The sequence below is a fragment of the Hyperolius riggenbachi genome, chromosome 6 (genome assembly GCF_040937935.1).
Source record: "Hyperolius riggenbachi isolate aHypRig1 chromosome 6, aHypRig1.pri, whole genome shotgun sequence".
Taxonomy (NCBI): Eukaryota; Metazoa; Chordata; class Amphibia; order Anura; family Hyperoliidae; genus Hyperolius; species Hyperolius riggenbachi.
In genome coordinates this window covers 35,440,158-35,463,346 of record NC_090651.1, presented here as the reverse complement: position 1 = coordinate 35,463,346, position 23,189 = coordinate 35,440,158, and the positions used below count along the sequence as shown (strand labels likewise).

Below are 23,189 nucleotides of genomic sequence, written 5' to 3'. Positions count from 1 at the left end.
ATAGGCTGCCACTGGGCAGAGACAGCAAAACATTCAATCTACTTTGTAACTGTTTAAATATAAAATAAAACCACTCATTTTTGGAGTACAAGGATATATACTGTTGTATCTCATCATTTTATTTTCACCTGGGGCTCACTTTAAAGCTAATCTCCCAATGTAATAATTTAGTAAATAGAGCGCCCAAATGGATACTTTTCATTTTCCTGATGGACGTGGTTTCTACAGCTAAAAATGCTACTTTCCAGATTTGGTCACATGACTTGAAGAAGCTCAGCGGAAGGAGGCAAAAGCAGGCTCTGCAAGCGAGGCTGGAGCTGCTACTTGGCTTTGCGTTATCAAGTTGTTCAGACTGCAAGAAGTGGAAGAGGGCAAACGGGAAGGGGGGAGGGGGTTGCCTGAAAATATACCACTTCCGTTCTAAAAAGGAACCTGAAATGAGAGGTATATGGAGGCTGCCACATTGATTTCCTTTTATATCAGTTGCCTGGCTGTCCTGCTGATCCCCCTGCTTCTAATAATTTGATCTATAGACTCTGAACAAACATATTCAGATCAGATGTTTCAGCCAGGAAACTGGTATTGTTTAAAGGAATACTGGAGGGGGGGGAGGGGGGGGGGGTCTTTGAAAATGAGTTTTACAGTTTTACTTTCCTGGGGCTTCTAATGGTCCCCCGAAGACATCCTGTGCCCATGCAGCCACTCACCGATGCTCCGGCCCCATCTCTGGTTCACTTCTGGAATTTCAGACTTTAAAGTCTGAAAACCACTGCGCATGCGCGGCCGTGCCCTCACTCCCGCTGATGTCACCAGGAGTGTACTGCGCAGGCACAGACCATACTGAGCCTGCGCAATACACTCCTGGTGATGTCATTGTCAGCGAGAGGAAGGGAAAGTAGTAGAAATGGTCAGTTAGCACACCAGCTTCTCCATAAGCATAATTTATTTAACAATCACATGTCAACACTATGGTTAACAATTGTTTCGGGGCCACCCAGGGTCCCCTTCTTCAGAACAGTGCAGACAAAAGTTTGTCGTATGTCTGCACTGTTCTGAAGAAGGGGACCCTGGGTGGCCCCGAAACAATTGTTAACCATAATGTAGACGTGATTGGTCATTTTACTCTGGGAGAAATGCACTTGGTTGTATGTGTTTATGTGTATTTTGAATTTTACACTTTTTGTGATAGTAGTTCTTTAAAGGAATACTGTAGGGGGGTCGGGGGAAAATGAGTTGAACTTACCCGGGACTTCTAATGGTCCCCCGCAGACATCCTGTGTCCGCGCAGCCACTCACCGATGCACCGGCCCCGCCTCCGGTTCACTTCTGGAATTTCAGACTTTAAAGTCGGGAAACCACTGCGCCTGCGCAGCTTTGTCCTCGCTCCCGCTGATGTCATCAGGAGCGTCCTGCGCAGGCACAGACCATACTGGGCCTGATTAGTACGCTCTTGGTGACATCAGCGGGAGCGAGGACACGGCAACGCAGGCGCAGTGGTTTTCAGACTTTAAAGTCTGAAATTCCAGAAGTGAACCGGAGGCGGGGCCGGAGCATCGGTGAGTGGCTGCGCCAACACAGGATGTCTGCGGGGGACCATTAGAAGCCCCTGGTAAGTTCAACTCATTTCCCCCCGACCCCTCTACAGTATTCCTTTAAGGATAAACAGGGATCCCCCTTGCCCCTGGATTTGATGTCATCATTAGGGGAAAAAAAATATTATATTTAGATTCCTATGTCCAAATGATAAGCAATCTTCAGTGATGTATCAGCGTTTTCTTACAGGTCAATGTATTCTGGGACTTTGGCTCTTGCCAGGGACTTGAGGAAGGAGTAGGTGAAGCTTGCCACTTGCAGGTTGGCTCTAGTCTCTCTCTGTATACCCTGGGCCAGGGCAATCACGGTGGCTGCTGGAGGCCTGGACTGCAAAAGGGCTGCAATGGCCATCATTCTGACCTCACTGAGACGGTGTTGGTCCAGTGCGACAGCCAACCAGATTTCTTGAACCTATGAATCAGATAGAGAGAATGTAGTGACTTGCAAATATGTAGCAGTGTAAAGTTTGTTAGTTTATGTACATGACAGGGTCAACTGGACAGCCCTTTGATTGGGGAATTTGAACCATTGACAAGAGTTTGTCAAAGAAAAGAGTCTTATATTGTTGTTCAGTACAAGAAGAGTTATAACACTTCAGTTGTTATCTATGCAAAAGAGCTTCTTTGAGCTCTTCCACCCACTGGGACGAATACAGTCCTGTTTTCTGAAGCACTTCAACAGCCAAGAAACAGTGAGAGAAAGCTTGAGATAGGGTTTTACTGCAGGAAAGTTCAAAGGGTTATTATTTCTGATGTTATTTAAAAAAACGAGGCCCATATGCAATTAACTATTTCTCCTGCGTTTTCTCCTAGGTGATATTTTTTAAACTTGCCAATAAAATGCATTTTAAACCACCAGCAAGCAATACAATACTCAAAATAATTGTAACAGTACTTTTTCACCTACTTTTTGGAACTTTTTCAATTGCAGAGTGCTGAAAAGTTATTTCAAATAGAAGATGTAAAATTATCTCCTAGTAGAAAACTCAGGAGAAAAAGTTGATTGCATATGGAAGTGTGGTTTCTAAACTGCAACTGTGACAGTCTGCTGCAATGTTATAAAAAAACAACTATATAATGGAAAATAAAAATATGATACTCTTTTCTCTGCTACTAATGTTCTATGAAATATCCTTAATACACATACAATTTATTATATCATAATTTTTTTTCCGCTTCATGTTTGCTTGAAGGGCGAGGTAGAAAAAATAAAAGCTTACATGATATTCTAACTCTCCCAAACTCTGTGAAGGAGAAAAACAAAACAAAGCAAAACAAAAAATTGTGGACAGCATTCCACTTTAAGATCAGACACATTTTGGTGGCCCCCAAAAAGACACTTACTCGTTTGGGCTCTCTCTTGGCGATGTTCCTCAGGGCCCACAATGCTGCCACCTTAACCTGTGTTGGTAGATTGTTAGCGCTAGTTGATAGCCCAGGAATGAATTTCAGGATGCGCTTGAAACTCTGAGGTTGACCTGCATTGCCCAAAGCCTTCAGCGCTGTGACCATATCCTTAACGTGATTACTGCTGGAAGCCTCGGCAGCAAAGTCGTGGAGGGGCTGGAAGAGCGAAGAGATCACATAGTGAGCTTTAAATATTTACAGTGTTGGCAACCCAACTAAACCCCAAACTAAGGCAAAGCAGCATGAGAGAAATGTACTTGCCACTGCGGTAGGACTTGTGTACTGCCCTGTCTGGTTTTAGCTGTTGGGTTGGTCAATATGGCCATGTGACTCCCAAAGTAGGACGAACAATAGAGGGGGATTCCTTCAGCCACAACTGGGCTTCATTGGTGCTACAGTAGTATTGATCCCCTTTGTGTGGGCTTTGCACAGTGGTAATCATTAACAATACTGCTCATATACTGCTGCTTATACCCGGCCCTCACACTGTGTCTGTCCTTGAAGGCTTTGACACAAATACCATGCGATTATTATACATACAGTGCAGGGAATGCCATTATTACATTTGTATTGGAGCCCGCAGCTATGTGCCTATGCTTCTGACTTTCACACCTTCAGAGGATCTCAGCACCCACATCAGAATAGCCTGCCAATACCAACCTTACTTTCTCCTTTAATCATTCATGATGGTGTAGCACATTCTATTCTCCGATATCCCTTTCTTTCATGAACAGCTCCCTTGGGCATTAGTTTCCCTTTTTCATGTGTTGCTCCCCATTTTCAGCCTCCTTTTTCATATGTTGCAACCAGTCTTTAATGTCCAGGTGCCCCCTGGGGCTGCAGACGCCTAAGGCGCGGGCCCTTGGGGCCTTTCCAGAGTTCCAGCCCTGAGTGTTCTCCCAACTCCGCTGAACTGGGCAGGGTTTTCTTACGCTGACAAATGAAATTGCAGCCGGGAGACTTGGGTGCAGGATACAGCTGATATACGACTTAGCCTGCTCCTGCTCAAGTCCTGGCGGCGTTAATTACTATTTCCCCTCCAGGTCCACATGGATGGTGGGGAATGATGTAATTCGGCTGCCAGCCAGTTGTTGCTGGCGTCCGAATTACAGTGTTTTAAAAGTAACTTCAGCTCCGTCTTCTGACGGCACAGAAGTTACTCTCTGTGTGCTGCTATAACTATTACGGTCTATGGTGGCGCCCGCTGCATCCAAATCTCTTGTGCTGTAATCCGGGTGTTCGTCTCTTACTGCCTTGTGTTAAGCACTGTCTATGCCTAAAAGTTTTCATTTTCCCATCTTTATTATTTATTGCACTGTGCTGTGTTATGGGTTGGTACTTGACGAGTGAATAAATAAGGATAGTAATAACCACCACTCACTTGCAGAGCTGACTCAGGACATGCTGGAAGGAGTGAACAATATTTGTTGATCATTATACCAAAGGCCAAATAGGCAGCCCGGAGAAGCTCTGGAATTCTTCGGACATCTTCATCTCTCAGGAGCTCCTGAAAGATGAATTGGAGAGAGTAAATTCCACGCAAAACAGAGAACCAAACACACACCACTCTACTGGAAAAGGTGCAAGACTCACAGCGGCGAGTTGCAAGGCGCGTTGGCTGGCTCGGGTGTGCAGCATGACGTCGGTGATGTCCATGGTTGCTTGATGGATACTCTGGTGAGGGATGTTCTTTCTGACAAGGTTAATAGCTTCGGCTGTGCCAATCATGGGGACGGCTTTTTTCAGCCAGTCTCTAAGAGATAGAATAAAACATGGCAAATTGTAGACTTTCTTTAAGCACCACTGCAGCTTACATAATGAAAACTGAAGCTTTTGAATGCACGTTTAAGGAACATGTGAATGAACTCTTAGCCTGTTGTATTTAACCCTCCTAGCCGCTCATTTTATTGCCTGACGAAGCAGATAGATGCCTGTGAAACGCATTAACTGCTTATTTGATTAAAGTCTGATTTATGCTGAAATGTGACTTTTTGATTCTATGCTTTGGGGAGGTAAGTCCGCCACTACCTCCCTTTTTAAACTGTTTTAGTACATTTTACTCTATTTTGGCACCTCTGTTTCCAGCTGTTTTACTCCTAATAGTCCACCCTTGGTAAAGAGGTGTTACCCCTTTTTAATTGTTTTTCAACATCTATGGAGATCGACATCTTAACCCGAGTGTGGTTGGGTCTGATCTTCCCAACTGTCCATACACTGGTTACTTAGGTGGTAACCTACCTTTGTGAGTATATATTCACTACGTGAATATTGGAGATTGTTTCACTTAACGTACTACACTATCAGGGGCTCTCGATTGTCCCCTCTTCCCCCTTTTTGTCTTAAGGTGCGTACACACTACATCCACCAACGACGGGTCCATCAGCCCCTCCCGCTGGGCGGACGTTCAGCCAACAGTAGCGTGTGTGTACCCGCTTTTGGCACTCTGATAAGGCTGTTACTAAACGTCCACCCAGCAGGAGGGTCTGACGGACCCGTCATTGGCGGAAATAGTGCGTGTGTACGCACCTTTACTAGCTCACATAATGTCAATACCAGGCCTGCCATGAAAAGCCGTAACAGAATTGGTGACCCCATACACATTACCCGGTAGACCCCCTCTTCAGCCATCCATGCAAGGCAAAATTGAGTTTCCCACCTTGGGCCCTGGGCTGGAGTGCTATCTGTACCCATCAGAAAGTAGCCCTAGCTCAAACAAGCCCCCACTACCTTAGTCCAGTGACTTTTTGTGACTTGGGGCCGTTGTTGTTGGCCATTTGGTAACAGCTGCATAACGACAGGTTACCAAGACTTTTGCAGTCCACAGAGAATAAGGGATCATTCCCATCAGTCCTTATGTGTAATGGTAAAATGCAGTTAGTTAAAGCTTCGAAATTATGTTTGACGCACCCAAACTACACCTGTTGACAGATGTGAGCAGGCCTTCCTATAGGCATCTAAAATGTAAATTTAACCCCCGAATATTCATCACATAATTTGTATCACCCTTAAAGCAAACCTGAGGCGAAAAAAAATGTATGATGTAATGAATTGTTTGTGTAGTACAGATAATGGATAGAACATTAGTAGCAAAGAAAAGAGTCTCATATTTTTATTTTCAGTTATATAGCCAGTGGGTGGAATAGCTCAGAGATGCTCTTTTGCATAGATCACAACTGAAGTTTTTTTTTTAACTCTTCCTGTACTGGAAACCAATATGAGACTCTTCCCTATGCTACTAATGTTTTCTTTCTATTGCTAGGTACACACCATACAATTTTCTGTTAGATTTTCCGTTATGCTGGGAATACACGGTGAGATTCTGGCACTTGATTCTGCGCCCGATCGTTTTTGCCGCTCGATTCTGCAGGCTATTCTCTTATTTTCCGCTCGTTTTTCTTATCTTTTTCCATTGTCCCCCATGCAGAATCAAGCGCGGAAACGATCGGGCGGGAGATTGGACGTGTCGGAAATTATCTATCGAGCCATCTAAATGGCTCAGAATCTAACCGTGTATTCCCAGCATTAGATTTACCTGCCAGATAATTTCCAACATGTTAGAAATGATCTATCTACCATCTATCTGCCTAGCAATTAGGCCTTGTTCTACTCAGCAGGAGATAACCAGAAGACAATGCACCAGAGATAATGACCAGTCTCTACCAGTACTTTACAGAAAATAATCTAACCGAAAATCTAACCGAAAATCTGATGCTGGGCATACACGGCTTGATTTTGCCTCTCGGTTCTACAGCTCGATCGTTTTGCTGGCTATCCGAAATCGAGCGGAGAAACGATCGGGCGGGAGATCGGACATGGCGGAAATTATCGAGCCATCTTAATGGCTCAAAATCGAGCTGTGTATGCCCAGCATAACTAACAGAAAATTGCATGGTATGTACTAGGCATTAGCTGTACCACACAAAGAATTAATTATCTCATAAGTTTATTTTATTTTATACAACTCACTTAAATACTATGTAAGCTAAACGACAAACTGCACAACATTTCTGAATCCCAAAACAACAAAGTTGTTCTAAAGACTTGTACACACATAGTTACATAGTTACATAGTTATTTTGGTTGAAAAAAGACATACGTCCATCGAGTTCAACCAGTATAAAGTACAACACCAGCCTGCTCCCTCACATATCCCTGTTGATCCAGAGGAAGGCGAAAAAACCCTTACAAGGCATGGTCCAATTAGCCCCTAAAGGGAAAAATTCCTTCCCGACTCCAGATGGCAATCAGATAAAATCCCTGGATCAACATCATTAGGCATTACCTAGTAATTGTAGCCATGGATGTCTTTCAACGCAAGGAAAGCATCTAAGCCCCCTTTAAATGCAGGTATAGAGTTTGCCATAACGACTTCCTGTGGCAATGCATTCCACATCTTAATCACTCTTACTGTAAAGAACCCTTTCCTAAATAAATGGCTAAAACATTTTTCCTCCATGCGCAGATCATGTCCTCTAGTCCTTTGAGAAGGCCTAGGGACAAAAAGCTCTTCCGCCAAGGTATTATATTGCCCTCTGATGTATTTATACATGTTAATTAGATCCCCTCTAAGGCGTCTTTTCTCTAGACTAAATAAACCCAGTTTATCTAACCTTTCTCGATAAGTGAGACCTTCCATCCCACGCATCAATTTTGTTGCTCGTCTCTGCACCTGCTCTAAAACTGCAATATCTTTTTTGTAATGTGGTGCCCAGAACTGAATTCCATATTCCAGATGTGGCCTTACTAGAGAGTTAAACAGGGGCAATATTATGCTAGCATCTCGAGTTTTTATTTCCCTTTTAATGCATCCCAAAATTTTGTTAGCTTTAGCTGCAGCTGCTTGGCATTGAGTACGATTATTTAACTTGTTGTCAATGAGTACTCCTAAGTCCTTCTCCAAGTTTGATGTCCCCAACTGTATCCCATTTATTTTGTATGGTGCTAGACCATTAGTACGTCCAAAATGCATGACCTTACATTTGTCAACATTGAATTTCATCTGCCATGTATGTGCCCATATAGCCATCCTATCCAGATCCTGTTGCAATATGACACTATCTTCCTGAGAGTTAATGATTCTGCACAATTTTGTATCATCTGCAAAAATAGCAACATTGCTCACTACTGCATCTACTAGGTCATTAATAAATAAATTGAAGAGCACTGGACCCAGAACAGACCCCTGTGGGACCCCACTGCTAACAGTCTCCCATTTTGAGTATGATCCATTGACCACAACTCTTTGTTTTCTGTCCATTAGCCAGTTCCCTATCCATGTACACAGACTCTTCCCCAGTCCTTGCATCCTCAACTTTTGCACCAGACTTTTGTGGGGAACAGTGTCGAAGGCCTTTGCAAAGTCCAAGTATATCACATCTACAGCATTCCCAATATCCATATTAGCATTCACTACCTCATAAAAGCTGAGCATGTTAGTCAAACAGGACCTGTCTTTAGTAAACCCATGTTGATGCTGAGAAATAAGATTATTTTCTACTATGAAGTCATGTATAGTATCTCTTAGTAACCCCTCAAATAGTTTGCATACAACTGATGTTAAACTTACAGGTCTATAATTTCCTGGATCAGATTTTTTGCCCTTCTTAAATAATGGGAAAACGTGGGCTGTACGCCAATCCACTGGGACTCTGCCAGTTGCAAGAGAGTCACACATTCCAGCCTGCATGATAGTTCGGCAGGTTGATCCACTGGTTGGATCTGGCAAACAACCTGTTATCAGTTGGTCATCTGGATGCTTGCCAGCTGTACACATGCCCAACTATCTTCCAATAGACAAGTTTGGAACATAGTTGGACAGATTGGTAGGTGTGCCTTTACTCCTTGGTATTGCTAATTACAAAGATTAACAGGCCCCTTTGGAGTTATTTCACAGGACATGAATGAGATGAAGCCTCTTCAGGCCACTTACTCGTGTTGGGGTTTGTCGACGTATTGCTTGATGACCGCCTGAAGGTCATCCTCTTTAGTGTCACGCAGGAGTTGGAGGAGCTGCATGAATTTGGCAGGGGCTTCTTTCTGTACCTCTGGCTGGTTGTTCTGGACCAAGTTCTGTAGAATATCTGCAATCTGGAATGGAGAAGGGTGGTTATGCGTTACAAAGGTGTGGTGGTCAGCAGGACATTATTTTAACTGCCTGTCTAGGATAACAAGTTGAAGAGGTGCCAAAAATAGGATAAAACTTAAAAGTTAAAACCAAATAAAATGGAAAAAATAGAGATGGCTTACCTCTTAATGTTCCCCAACCCTGTCCTCAAGGCCCACCAACAGTGCATGTTTTGTGGAAATCCACAGAGGTAGTTAATCAGCTCTGTTGCAACACTAATTACCTCACTTGCGCATGTTTGTGGTTTTCTGAAAAACATGTACTGTTGGTGGGCCTTGAGGACAGGGTTGGGGAAGACTTTGACGACACAATCAATTTTGAAAAAAGAGATCAACCAGGAGTGCTCCTGGTTTAGAGGCTAGAGTCTTTAGGCACTGTTAATGGCCTGATGAAGTAGGCATGCATCTACGAAAAGCGTTGCCTGTGCTAATAAAAATGTATCTCTTTTTTCAAAATTGATTGTGTCATCTGAGAAGTAAGTCACCTCTATTTTTTCGATTTTTATTTGGTTTTAACCTAGTTCTATGCTATTTTGGGTGCATCATTGACTTGTTGTGAAAGCTCCACCTCCCCTTCTCCCTAGAAAGGAGAGGAAGGTGTGGTCTACAATGGTTTTGTCCACTGGTATCACCATTTTCCCTTCTCTTCCAAGAGTGCGACCACCCTACATCCAGTTATTCCTGGAGGTACCCGAGTGGAGATGGACTCATATTCTCCACCTGCTCTACGTGGTTGGTAGCCCCTCTAGCAATCCACCTTTTTAAGTATATCTCTTGCAGAAAACCTTTTTTTTCACTTTAAACTACTTGACATGTTGCGCTATTGGGCTCCCATTGTCTCTGTGCTTTTTCTTTTTTTTCCTAGGGTGTCCTTCACCCACTCCCGCTTCTGCCTGTCTAGGATAACTAGGAGGACATATAGTAGGAGCTATTGCACAGGATGTAGCTTTGACAGCAGACCCCATTGGGGTTATGCACCAATATCTATTCCAGCCTTATTTTTTGGCGTTAGATATGGAAAGAAAATGCAACAAACTATTTTGAAACTCTTGCATAACAGCAATAAGGGTCGAAATTTCATCACCAGTAGGAACACTGCATGTTTATATGTTTTCCCCAAATAAGCATCAATGTGGTCCAGGTTCCTGCCAAAAACAAAATGGTAGGCTATTTGGCTTCCCCTCAAAAAACTGGAGCTAGAGATCAGATTGTAAACCTCATTGGGTATAGTGAGCAAGGCCATGTTTAGACATAAACAAACCAGGCACAGGCTTAGGGTGAAACTTGTGGGAAGGGGATTCCCCAGTGCTATTCTTAGGAAATGTATACACTACTGCTAGTTTGATCCAGCTAGGAGAGGTGAGGATTTTTAACTTATTAATGTAGGCTATGATCTTTCTATTCACAGGATTGGGGGGGGGGGGGGGGCAAAGGGTGCCTTGCCTAGAGCAAGGCACCCATTGCTTTATGGAATTTATGGGAATGGTGACTATTGGCACATAGCGTATGTTTGGCACTTCCTCACCTGTGTCTCAGTGTCTTTTTGCTTCATTAGGTGAATAGGCATCTGCCAGACTTCATCACCAAAACGGTATGATAATCCACCCCGGTTCTCCAGCTGTTGGCGAGGCTCCTTTAGGCTGCTGCTGGACTTGATGCTTTTCAAGATGAGAGCTTGGCTGCAAGAATACAAGAGTGTTACCATAATAAGAAGCAGTTCTATCTGAACATTTTCATGCTGTGTCTCAATGATGTCCTTCCCAAGATTAGCTGCATGCTTGTTTCAGGCATGTGATTCAGACAAGACTAAAGCCAGTAAAATCAGCAGGACTGCCAGGCAACTGGTATTGGCCGAGGTGGATATCTAACCACTCCAATGGACACTCGGAAACAGGTGTGTTTCAAGGTATAATACAAAAGGAATGTATTTATGCACGCCACAATTTCACAACGCATTTCGTGGGCGTGACCCCACTTCTTCAGGCAATACCAATAGGAGTATATAGCAGTAGTGGTCCAGGTCTGCATAAAGCGCCTTATGCAGACCTGGACCACTACTGCTATATACTACTATCTGAATTGCCTGAAGAAGTGGGGTCACGCCCACGAAACACGTTGTGAAACTGTGGAGTGTATAAATAAATTCCTTTTGTATTATACCTTGAAACACACCTGTTTCCGAGTGTCCTTCGGAGTGGCTAGATATCCACCTCAGCCACGTCCATGTTTTAAAATTTTTATCGTATTATTTTATCCTTTTGGCGTCTCTATTCACTTGCATTGATTGTCTATCCACCCTGGTGGAAGGGTGGACAACGTTATACTTTTCTTCCTATCTACAGAGAGCGACTTCTTATCCCTGAGTGGGGACAGGCTTAATCTCCCTACCTGCCATTACAGTGGTTGCCTGTGAGGTAACCCTGGTTTGTGAGTATCCTATACTTACCTTTTATCACCTCTCCCTTGTGTCCATACATACTACACTATATTGGGCTCTCGGTTTCTCTGTGTTCTTTTTCTCCTTAGGCAACTAGTATTGTTTAAAAGAAAATACATTTTATTAGGTAACATTGTTACCACTCATTACCACAGGTATCTATTTTTAAACTGGAGTGGGAATAGATGTTCGAAAGTTCTGTTAAAAACTACTCAGTACTTTTCTGAGAGATAAATAGATCAGCACTGGCTAGGTCATCTAATTTCTCATAAAACACAAACTCGCCTCTGTAAATGGATAGTTCCAATTGTAGGAAGTTAAGTATGATATGCTTGAATTCGGAGCCTGCAGTTACTTTAGATAAAATGGTCTTAGTAAAAGGACTGGCTCTGCAGAGTTTCTCTTTAAGGAGGATTTCTCTTGAACAGAAATAGAGGCATTTATAAAAGCACAATGTAGAACTTTAGGTGTGTCTTCTACAAGGCCGTAGAAGAGATATCCAGCGCATATTCCAGGCTAGCTGACGGCAAGCACAAGAAAACATGAGCCATTGTTATGAAAAAATTCTCACAGTGCATTAAATAAAGGTCTTGGGACATATGACCTCATTTTCAGGGTATTAGGGGAGGAAACACCATATTTGGCTTTTCCCATCTGAGCAGTGGCGGACCGCGTCATCCATCGCAGGCTCTTATCAGCCAATTGCAGGCGATGATGGGTGACTGGTCCGTCTGCCGGTTAATGTCACATTTAACTCTGTTTATAAGGAACGGATGGTCTAGGGCAGGCATGGACAAACTTGGCCCTCCAGCTGTTAAGGAACTACAAATCCCACAATGCATTTGCCTTTATGAATCATGACTGTGGCTATCAGACTTGTAGTTCCTCAACAGCTGGAGGGCCAAGTTTGCCCATGCCTGGTCTAGGGGGAAAGCACTTCCACTTTACTTCTATTCACTTCTTAACTCCTTGTAACTTAATTTATCTGTATGCTGTATATAGCCAAGTGCTGTCGTAGCACAACGTAGAATAGATGTTCGTAAAGTAAAGCCTGGTCGATTCACAATGGATGGACCAAGAGCATGAAATGGTTAAGATGACTTACTACAGATTGATTGCTTCGCTGAGGTAACAAACATGTAACAAAGATTGATGATAAACACACGTAAATCTGTTTTGCTGAATAAACTCCTTAAACTTTGAAGACGTCTAACAGTTCTATCTCCTTTGTTGTTGATGTGATGAATGTCAAGTTATCACACGTTCTGTGATATGGTGCCGAACAAAGCTGTACTGTTGTTGCCCATAGCAACCAGCAAATATTTATTACACCAATACAGCCCAAACTCACACGAAGTAAAGTAAAGCTTTTGGCTCTGATTCTTAAAATGGAAAGTGGGAAAATGTTTACAGGGCTATTGAATAAAGCTTAGACATTATTTCTAGATTGTAGTTTTAGAACACTTGGTTATGGCTAGTTAAGTTAACCTTACATATATGACTGTAAAGAACTGTTGTTTTGTGTTTTTTCTTTTACATTGAATATACTGTACCTGACTTCGGTTGTTGCAGCTCCATAAAACTCATGGAATAGTGCATAGTGGATTTGTTGCCTGGCTCTGATTTCATCCACGATGACCTCATGACCCTTGTACCTCAATTTGTAGGAGACTGTCTGCACTCTGCGCAAGTGTTTGGACATCTGAATAGAGACACATGACAGGTAGAGTCCAGTGGAAGCTGAAATGTATCCATACCTCACCCCAACCAATCAAAACCTGCTATTCACCCCATATACTCCCATAAAGCCTCCACACGGTTTGCTAAAAATAGGGCTGTACCGCAAGAATAGAGACATTTTCGGATGTGTTTTCCTTGTGGTGTTTTTATTGGTGTAACTAGAGATTTTTATGGAAAGCCATAGCTGTGAACCCCATCTCAGTTTTACCGGTGGTCTACCATAAGGGGTCTACAAAATGTACTCCAGTACTGTCCAGAATGGAGAAAACTGGGAATTTGTGTGGAAACTGGGACGGGGCTGATGTTTATCTTGAACGGAAACTCTAGATTGGCCCTGACCTTCACCAAGAAAATTCTGATGGTGGCCTTAAAGACAAACTATCCCCAGTTATTATTTTGACCCCGTTTTCAAACTATATTGTAGCCTCATAGCCTGAATAGTTCTGGGCTTGGTGACATAAGATGAAGTCCATCATACCTGCTGACATTGTCTGCAAGGTTCGGCAAACACCAATCCAATTCTCTTCACTGGGCTGTCCAGACATTGTTCAAGGTCCTGGGATTTAATAACCACAAAAGAGCCAGCCTTCTTCTCATCCTCTTGGACTGCATACCTGGTGATGCATCTTCCAGCAATGGAGTCCTAGAAGGAAATGGAACGGCATGGTTAATATCAAACCAATGAGAATTATAATTAATGGAATATTTCTAGTAACCATGGCAATCCCCTTATTATTGTTATTGTTATTTTTTATTTATATGGGGCCTGCATGGAAGAAATGCTGGTATGCACCATCCACGGCCCCGATAGAAGCATCAGGCTACAATTGGCTTGCAATAGACCAATGGTGTCATCCCTCCCCAGGGAGAATTCTCAATGGTTCACTGAATAGTGAACCAAGGAAAATCCTCCCAGGTTCTCAAGAAGGATTCCCATTGGTGTTTTGCTAACCAATGGGGGCCTGATACTACTGGTGAGGCTCTGGGCTCTGTACACCAGCGTTTTTTCCATGTATGGACAGAGGGGAGACAGTAGAACCTCAATGGATGGCAGCAGGTAGCAAGCGGGTGGTGACGGAACAGAACCAGATGAGAAACTCATGCCATTGAAACAAATGACCTGTTTAAATGAATACATTTTTACAGGATCAGTTTTTCATTCTGTACAGTGTGAACGGGGCCTACTGTGAATACACTGATGCTTCACAAATGTGGTTGGAGTCTACTTTTATCACATGGTTCCACTGGGAGCATGGGCGTAGCAATCACCCCTGTGACCTCTGCCATCGCAGGGGGGCCCTGAGGCTTTGGGGCCCCGCCTCCTCCTCCCTCTCCCCAACTGCAAGTGCAGCCAATTAGCAAAGAAATCTCGCCATATATTCACAAAAACCATGTGCAGGAGCGTGTGCAATATTTTCCTGCTTCCAGACGCTGCTTAAAGGATACCCAAAGTGACATGATGAGATAGACATGTCTATGTACAGTGCCTAGCACATAAATAACTATGCTGTGTTCCTTTTTTTTCTTTCTCTGCCTGAAAGAGTTAAATATCAGGTATGTACGTGGCTGACTCAGTCCTGACTCAGACAGGAAGTGACTACAGTGTGACCCTCACTGATAAGAAATTCCAAAAATAAAACACTTTCCTAGCAGAAAATGGCCTCTGAGAGCAAGAAAGAGATAAAAAGGGGCATTTCTTATCAGTGAGGGTCACACTGTAGTCACTTCCTGTCTGAGTCAGGACTGAGTCAGCCACTTACATACCTGATATTTAACTCTTTCAGGCAGAAAAAGAAAAAAAAGGAACACAGCATAGTTATTAGTGTGCTTGGCACTGTACATACACATGTCTATCTCATCATGTCACATGTCACTTCGGGTATCCTTTAACAGCAGATTACTCTCTGCTTGGCACTGGTGAAAACAAAAAAGAACACGCGGACACCTAAGTTAGCGGTCTAGAGACTGTTGGCACTTTTATTGTAAATTGTGTGGCACAAACCATACAGATGTAGGGCATTTTAACTAGACAAAAGTGGAAGGTACCCGAAGGGAATAAAAGAAAAAATATTTTTTTTAAAATATATATTTAAAAAATCCCAATGAGAAGAATCTATAAAAAAGGAGTGTATTTAAATAGATTTATATAAGTTTTATTTCATGAGCGCTGTGACAGTCACAGTGCTCATGAAATAAAGATTATATGAATCTATTTAAAGAGACACTGAAGCGAAAAAAAAATTATGATATTATGATTTGTATGTGTAGTACAGTTAATAAATAAAACATTACGATCAGATACATCAGTATAATTGTTTCCAGTACAGGACAGAGTTAAGAAACTCCAGTTGTTATCTCTATGCAAAAAAGCCATTAAGCTCTACGACTTTCAAAGTGGTGGAGAGGGCTGTTTTCTGACTTTTATTATCTCAACTGTTCCTGAACTATTTACTTTTTCTCTGCCAGAGGAGAGGTCATTAGTTCACAGACTGCTCTGAAAGAATCATTTTGAATGCAGAGTGTTGTGTAATCTGCACATATTAGAGAATGATGCAATGTTAGAAAAAACACTATATACCTGAAAATAAAAATATGAGAATATTTTCTTTTCTGCTAATCTTCTAGTAATTATTCATAGTACACAACCAATTAACTATATCATATTTTTTTTTTCGCTTCAGTGTCTCTTTAAAGAGGAACTGTCGTGAAAATCTTAAAATTTAAAACGCATGCAAACAAGAAGTACATTTCTTCCAGAGTAAAATGAGCCATACGTTTTCTCCTGTGTTGCTGTCACTTACAGTAGTTAGTAGAAATCTGACATTACCGACAGATTTTGGACTAACCCATCTTCTCATAGGGGGGTTTCTCAGGGTTTTCTTTATTTTTAAAAGCAGTTAGTGAATGGCAGTTGCTCCGTCCAACTGCCAAAATAGTGTGCACTGAGAAGGGAGGCTGGCCAGCATCCTTCTATTAATCATTTTTAGGGAATGTCTTTATAAAGAATAAAGGCCATGCTGAGAATCCCCCATGAAGAGATGGACTAGCCAAAAACCTGTTGGAAATGTCAGATTTCTTGTGACAGCAACATAGGAGAAAAGTAATTTATGGCTCATTTTACTCTGGGAGAAATTTACTTCTTATTTGTATGTGTTTAAAAATTTAAGATTTTCACGACAGTTCCTCTTTAAATACACTCCTTGTGAGTTTGTTTATAGAGTCTTCTAATTGTTTTTTTTAATAAATATTTTAAGAAATATTTTTTCTTTTATTCCCATTGGGCGTCTCTCACTTTTGTCTAACACTGTGCTGCCATTTGCCAGCTCCCAATCCCGTGGGGTTTGAGGACAAAGGGGGCCCCATGCTATTATTTTTGCAGGAGCGAGGGGAGCTATTAAGTCTAGTTACACCCCTGACTGGGAGCAACCTGAAATAAGGCAAGTAAATCAAGTCTGTTGGGATCATTTGAAAAGAATTGAAGAGCTCACCTCTTCCACGTCGTACATATTCTCTGATTTTCGGATTTGAGCTTGCAGCAAATTCAGGATGCCTCTTATGAGGTTGACTATGGTACGGGGAACAGAGGAGGCGGTGAAGATGTCTCCAACTTTGCCATGATGGTACTCAAACTTGAAGGGCTTCTGCATGTGCTCTGCAATGGCTTTGGTCAGTTTTAAGGAGCGAGTGAATGGGTCAGTAGGCCACTGTCCGTTATACTCCTTCACATCAATGTCAAAGAGCTAGAGAAGAGAAAAGATAGGGAAAAAATTTAAATCACATTTTTTCAGCCAGATGATGTGTTTTCAATCCTAAAAACAAAGTATAGGGCATATTAGGCCTAACTGTAAGTTTGCCTGACCGCCCCCGGCATCACCCAGTTCCATGCACGCCTCCAGGACTTCTCAAGAGCTGCTCCAACACTATGGAACTCCCTACCTCCATCCATTAGGGCAGCCCCCTCCTACAACATCTTCAAGAAGGCCCTCAAAACTCACCTTTTCACTCTGGCTTACCACCCCTCACTGGTGCTCTAAACCCGCAGCTGAACTCTGGTCCCCTACCTTTCGTGTCCCTACCTCTCCCTCCAGATTGTACGCCTTCGGGTAGGGTCCTCCTGCTTTTGTGTCCTGCCTGATCATGCACCTCCATTACTGAACTCAACTTGCCTAATCTCTATGCTCCATCCAGTGACTGACTAAGCATTACCTTGTACTCATACTGTGCTGCGTGATCTGGTTTTTCTTGTAAAAAGGCACCCAATTTCTATAAAATACTCTAAAATCAATAAAATAACAAAAATGAGGTGGCTTACCTCACAGACGACAACTCACTTTCATAAGGAAGTTTAATTGGAGATTTAGCGCAGAACGCGTTTCGTGAGACCAAGCCCACTTCCTCAGGCCAAATAAAGTGCCGTTGTGGTCTAACAACCCCATTTGGGGCGCCTCAAAGACAGAGGCGCCCCAAATGCGGCTGCTAGACCACAACAGCACTTTATTTGGCCTGAGGAAGTGGGCTTGTTCCCACGAAACGCGTTCTGTGCTAAATCTCCAATTACACTTCCTTATCACAGTGAGTTGTGTCTGTGAGGTAAGCCACCTCATTTTTGTTATTTTATTGATTTTAGAGTATTTTATAGAAACTGGGCGCCTCTTTACCACTTCTCTGCTATATCCCCCCCACTTGCCTGGGTGGGGAACCTTACGCACCTGAACCAAGGTGGGATCCCACCACCTGTGGTAATCAAGGTACGCAGGATCTTTTTACTATGAGAGCGACCAGACCCAGGACTGCTGGTATACCTGAGTGGAGTCAGGTTTAAACACTCCACTTGCTTGAAGCGGTCGGTTGCCCCGTGTGCAACCCACCTTTGTGAGTACCCCTTTTTCAGAAGTTTTTTTTGAACACCTATTTATTGAGACATACTGCACCATTTGGGCTCCCGTTGTCTTTGTGTTTTTTCCCCTCTAGTACTGTATGGTTTTTCTTGTATTCAGGTATTGTCGTATTGCTGTATGTCACCCCTAAATATTGTCTGTAACCTAGACTAATGTCCAGCGCTGCGTAATATGTTGGCGCTTTATAAATACAATAAATAAATTAATAAATATTGGACCTAACTAATATTCCTTGAGCTCTGTGAGGCTTAAAAGGGAACCATAATGATCTTCTTTTAAAGGACACCTGAAGTGAGAGGGATGTGGAGGCTGCCATATGTATTTCCTTTTAAACAATGCACATGGCCTGGTTATCCTGCTGATACTCTACCTCTAATACTTTAAGCCATAGACCCTGAACAAGCATGCAGATCAGATGTTCCTGACAAAATCTGACAAGATTAGCTGCATGCTTGTTTCATTTGTGTGATTCAGACACTTCTCATGTGTTAAAGATCAGCAAGATGCCAGGGAACCGGTATTATTTAAAAGAAAATAAATATGGCAGTGTCCATATCCCTCTCACTTCAAGAGGTTCATAGATAGATAGATAGATAGATAGATAGATAGATAGATAGATAGATAGATAGATAGATAGATAGATAGATAGACAAAATGCTATGCATTAACATTAATGGATCAAGATAGGTCATTATATTGTACTGGCCCTTTAGAAAAGTAACCTAATAAAAATTAGCTTTCAGGGTAATTGAGCAATCATTTTGGCACGGATTCTTCAGTGAGGAAAACTTGCTGATAGCTGAGGCTCTGAGAAGAGTCACATGATCAGCTGAGCAGGTGCTGAAGATATTGAGAAGACACAGGACTGTTACCTCAGAAAGTAAAAGATGATTGATTAGTCGTTTTCAGAAATGACACGACAAAGGGGTTACTCATCAGCAAATATATGAGCACTGGCTACTAATATAAGATTATGTGGAATAGCGGACACAGAGATGACATGACTAAACCTTAAGTTTTGAATCATGGATGATAAACTAAACATGGCTCCGTTCATTTTGGTGCTGGGAGGTTTTAGCATATACATCAGAGAATTTTAGCAGTGGAGATTTCAAAAATTGTTCAAAAGTTGAGTCATTGGGACTTGGGAGCAGGGCCGGGCCAAGGCATGGGCGAGAGAGGCTCCAGCCTCCGGGCGAAGTGTAGGAGGGGTGCACAACTCACTCACGCTATCATTCCCCTATTGTGTTTGAAGCAGAGAGAAATAAGAAAAGGGGATACTTGGCAGTGACTGCAAGCCAGATAACTAGAGATTAAAGAGACTCTGTACTCAAAAAAAGTTTCCCTGGGGGTACTCACCTCGGATCCTATTGAGGCTTCCCGCGCCCTCCTGTGTGCCATCTCGCTGCAGCCCACGGAATGCAAAGCCGACGATTTGACAGGCTGCGCAATAGTTACAGTTCTGGTTCCAGTGGGGGCGCTGTTGCGGCTCTCCACTTGGAAATAGGCAGAAATAGCTGATCTCAGTTGGGTCCACTCTACTGCCCAGGCGCAGGAGATTTGCGCCCGCGCAGTAGGGCGGACCTGACCGCGATCGGGTATTTCCGCCTATTTTGGAGCCAAATGCCGCTACTGCGTCTGCACTGGGAAGGTAAATATTTACATACCCACAGTTCGGGAAGCTCTATCGCTGCCACTGTGGGACGGAGGAGGACGGGGGAAGCCTCGGTAGGATCCAGAGGCTTCCTCCTACCGAGGTGAGTACCCCCCAGGGGAATTTTTTATGTTACAGGATCTCTTTAAGGTGTTGGGAGGGTTGGGGATCCTGGCGCACCTCGCTCTTAGTCTAATAGCAATCAGTGTGTGACGGCTGAAGAGGGAGGGATGGAGGGGCACACTTTGGTGTCTCAGCATTGGGTGATGGAAGACCTTGTCCCGGCTCTGCTCGGGAGGGAGCTGTTTCAGTGGTGAGTCACGATCAAGCTTGCTTTCTAGGACATGGAGGGGAAGGAACTTATTTCCACTGAGTGCCGCATCTGAATCTAGTGGCCCTGAGTTGTCAGAAAAACTAATCCAAACATACACCCGATCCTTCCTCACCTGACCAAGGATCGTATTTGGTCCAGCACTACCAAGCTGTAACGTTGCACGTATTTTCAGACCAGCTTTGTTCAATCCGTTTTCTGGAATGCCAGTCGTAGCATATCCCTCATAGGCGTATTCATAGGTCTTGGCTGAATTTAAGACTTGTTCTGCAAAAGTTTAAGAGCACAAATACAGATTAAAAGTTGAAAAATGTACAGGAATTGGCAAATGCGTTTTCTCTCATGTAACTTTTTCCCTATAGAGCTGCTATTTCACAATTTTTTTTTTTTTTTTTTTTTAAAAACGCTCCCAGACACAAATCCTAAAAAATAGGAGCAAAAGTTACTTTAATTGCGCTATTCAAGAATGTCATGGTGTGTATGCGTTTTACTGTGAGGGCTGGAACCCACAGGAGCGCTTTTGGCAGTGTTTTGGCAGCACTGCGATACGCTAGCAGTTTGCCAAAACGCTGGGCTAATGTTAATGGATGGGGCAACTTCCACAGGAGCGTTTGCGTTTCCCAGAAACGCAAACGCAGGACCTGCAGCATTTTGGGAGCGTTAGCGCTTCAATGTAAAGTATTGAAACGCTAGCAGAAACGCTCAGCAAAACCTAAACTGAGCGGTTTTGCTAGCGTTTTGCGGTTCAGCACACTGTAACAAAATTAAAAATAATTCACAGGACCAATCAGGATAAAAACGCAAAACGCTACGCACCCGCTGGGCAAAAAAATACAATGTTGCAAAACACGACCAAAAACGCGCATGAATCTGCTTGCAAACCGCTTAGACAAAACGCTAGCGGTTGCGTTTTGCGTTTGCTGATTTCAGTGGGTTCCAGGCCTGATTGTGAAATGCTCAGATCAAGACCCGTTGGCACCTTCCTTCAATCCATTCTATTTAAAGAGCAAATGAAGTGGGAATAATTGGAGGCTGCCATATTTATTTCCTTTTAAACAATACCATTTGCCTGGCAGTCCCGATGATACTCTGCTATTAACCCCTAAACAAGCATGCAACAGTTCAGATGTTTCTGACATTATTGTCAGATCCGACAAGATTAGCTTCATGCTTGTTTCAGGTGTTATTCAGACACTACTGCAGTTAAATAGATTAGCAGGGCTGCCAGGCAACTGGTATTGTCTAAAAGGAAATAAATATGGCAGCCTCCATATTTTTCTCACTTCCAACAATAACAATAACCTTTCTATAATGCTTTTCTCCCATAGGACTCAAAACGCTTAGGCTCTCTTAGATTCAATATTGTTTTTGTAGGATGAAATATTAATACAACAAAAATGTCTGAAAATGCCAAACTGAAAAGGTGGGTTTTCAGTCTGGATTTAAACATATAAAGAGATGGAGCTGTCCTGATCTGCTGAGGTAAGGAGTTCCATAAGCTAGGAGCGGCATGACAGAAGGCTCTGGGACCAAAAGTTTTCAGGTAGACTTTCAGTTGTCTTTTAAGGTTCCTAAGCCTACCTACAGCTGAGACTTGATGTCACAGCTCAGCCTATAAGATATATTATGTTCTATGAGGATAGAGTAACTTTCCTTTTCCTAGTTAATTGATAATGATTAACCATAACATGAATGAAAGTGGAAATAGGGCCACAGTGATTTAATTGGGAGGGCACCAAAAGCACAGTTTGCACTCATTAATATAAATGTTGCAGCATGAGGCTGGGAACAGGTTCACTTGAAAGTTAAATGCCAGCTAAAAACTTTTCTTATTCAGGACAGTTTATTCCCGAATCCCTATACATTTTCTATTGTTTCCCTATAACTTCTTTTTTTTTTTTTACTGTTGTCTACACCCCTTGCACCCCTTTGGGGACAATTTTACTTACTTCCTGTATCAGAGCCCCACCCAGGAAGTTAGAGTAAATTCCCCAAAGAGAGGGAAGATCCTGTATTTGATACTTGTCAGTGAACCAGATGTTTCATTAGAAGATTAAGCTTTGAATCCTGTTCTGGTGACATGACAGCTATAAAATTTTGGAATACCCTTTTTATTGATATATTTAGGTCGCATTCGCAGTGGGACGTTATGGTCACACGTTATAAAGTCTTATAACGCAGCTTTCCGAACTGCAATGCTAATCCTATGGGCCGTTCACAGTGCAACGTTAATTGTCGCGGTAAAAAAAATGTTGCGTTGTGGTAACTTACTGCTTGCAGTGCGTTACCTCTTAACGCAGACACTTTGCGACTTTAACGTCGCATTAAACCGCAACGTCCCACTGTGAATATAGCCTAAATGTTCCAGAGATGAATCTCACCGTGTGAAGATCGTTACAAAAACCTTACGGAGTCGGAGCATGTAATTATTCTCCATGTTAAAGGTCAACTGTTGCAAGAGGGCATGAGGGCTGCCATCTTTATTTCCTTTTAAACAATACCAGTTGCCTGGCAGCCCTGCAGATCTATTTAGCTTCAGTAGTTTCTGAATCACACCAGAAACAAGAATGCAGCTAATCTTGTCAGATCTGACAATAATGTCAGAAACACCTGATCTGCTGCATGCTTGTTCAGGGTCTATGGCTAAATGTATTAAAGGCAGAGGATCAGCAGGACAGCCAGGCAACGTGTATTGTTCAGAAGGAGATAAATATGGCCGTGGCAGCCACCATATTCTTCTCACTTTAATTGTCCTTAAGGGCTGGTGCACACCAAAACCCGCTAGCAGATCCGCAAAATGCTAGCAGATTTTTAAACGCTTTTTTTTATTTTTATGAGGCGTTTTGCTAGCGTTTTGCGGATTGCTGCTGCGGTTTTCAGTATAGTAGATTTCATATATTGTTACAGTAAAGCTGTTACTGAACAGCTTCTGTAACAAAAACGCCTGCAAAACCGCTCTGAAGTGCCGTTTTTCAGAGCGGTTTGCGTTTTTCCTATACTTAACATT

The 23,189-nt window shown here is 42.7% G+C and overlaps 1 protein-coding gene and 1 long non-coding RNA gene across 2 annotated transcripts in view; one reads left to right on the top strand and one right to left on the bottom strand.

Annotated features, from left to right (window-relative positions):
• The window catches only part of LOC137520780 (uncharacterized), a 42,735-nt gene extending 37,831 nt beyond the window's left edge, over positions 1-4,904 (top strand). The window contains exon 3 of the long non-coding RNA XR_011021936.1: positions 4,387-4,904. This is a non-coding gene — a long non-coding RNA (uncharacterized lncRNA). The remainder of the gene's footprint in view (positions 1-4,386) is intronic.
• LOC137520779 (vitellogenin-A2-like) overlaps positions 1-23,189 on the bottom strand; it is a 68,716-nt gene that overhangs the window by 44,569 nt on the left and 958 nt on the right. Inside the window, exons 3-12 of the mRNA XM_068239133.1 lie at positions 20,298-20,449; positions 16,788-17,039; positions 13,778-13,942; positions 13,113-13,261; positions 10,648-10,801; positions 8,929-9,086; positions 4,593-4,752; positions 4,381-4,506; positions 2,937-3,155; positions 1,781-2,004 (exon numbers count right to left, since the gene is read on the bottom strand). Of these exons, the coding sequence (XP_068095234.1) occupies positions 1,781-2,004; positions 2,937-3,155; positions 4,381-4,506; positions 4,593-4,752; positions 8,929-9,086; positions 10,648-10,801; positions 13,113-13,261; positions 13,778-13,942; positions 16,788-17,039; positions 20,298-20,449 (1,759 nt within the window). The remainder of the gene's footprint in view (positions 1-1,780; positions 2,005-2,936; positions 3,156-4,380; positions 4,507-4,592; positions 4,753-8,928; positions 9,087-10,647; positions 10,802-13,112; positions 13,262-13,777; positions 13,943-16,787; positions 17,040-20,297; positions 20,450-23,189) is intronic.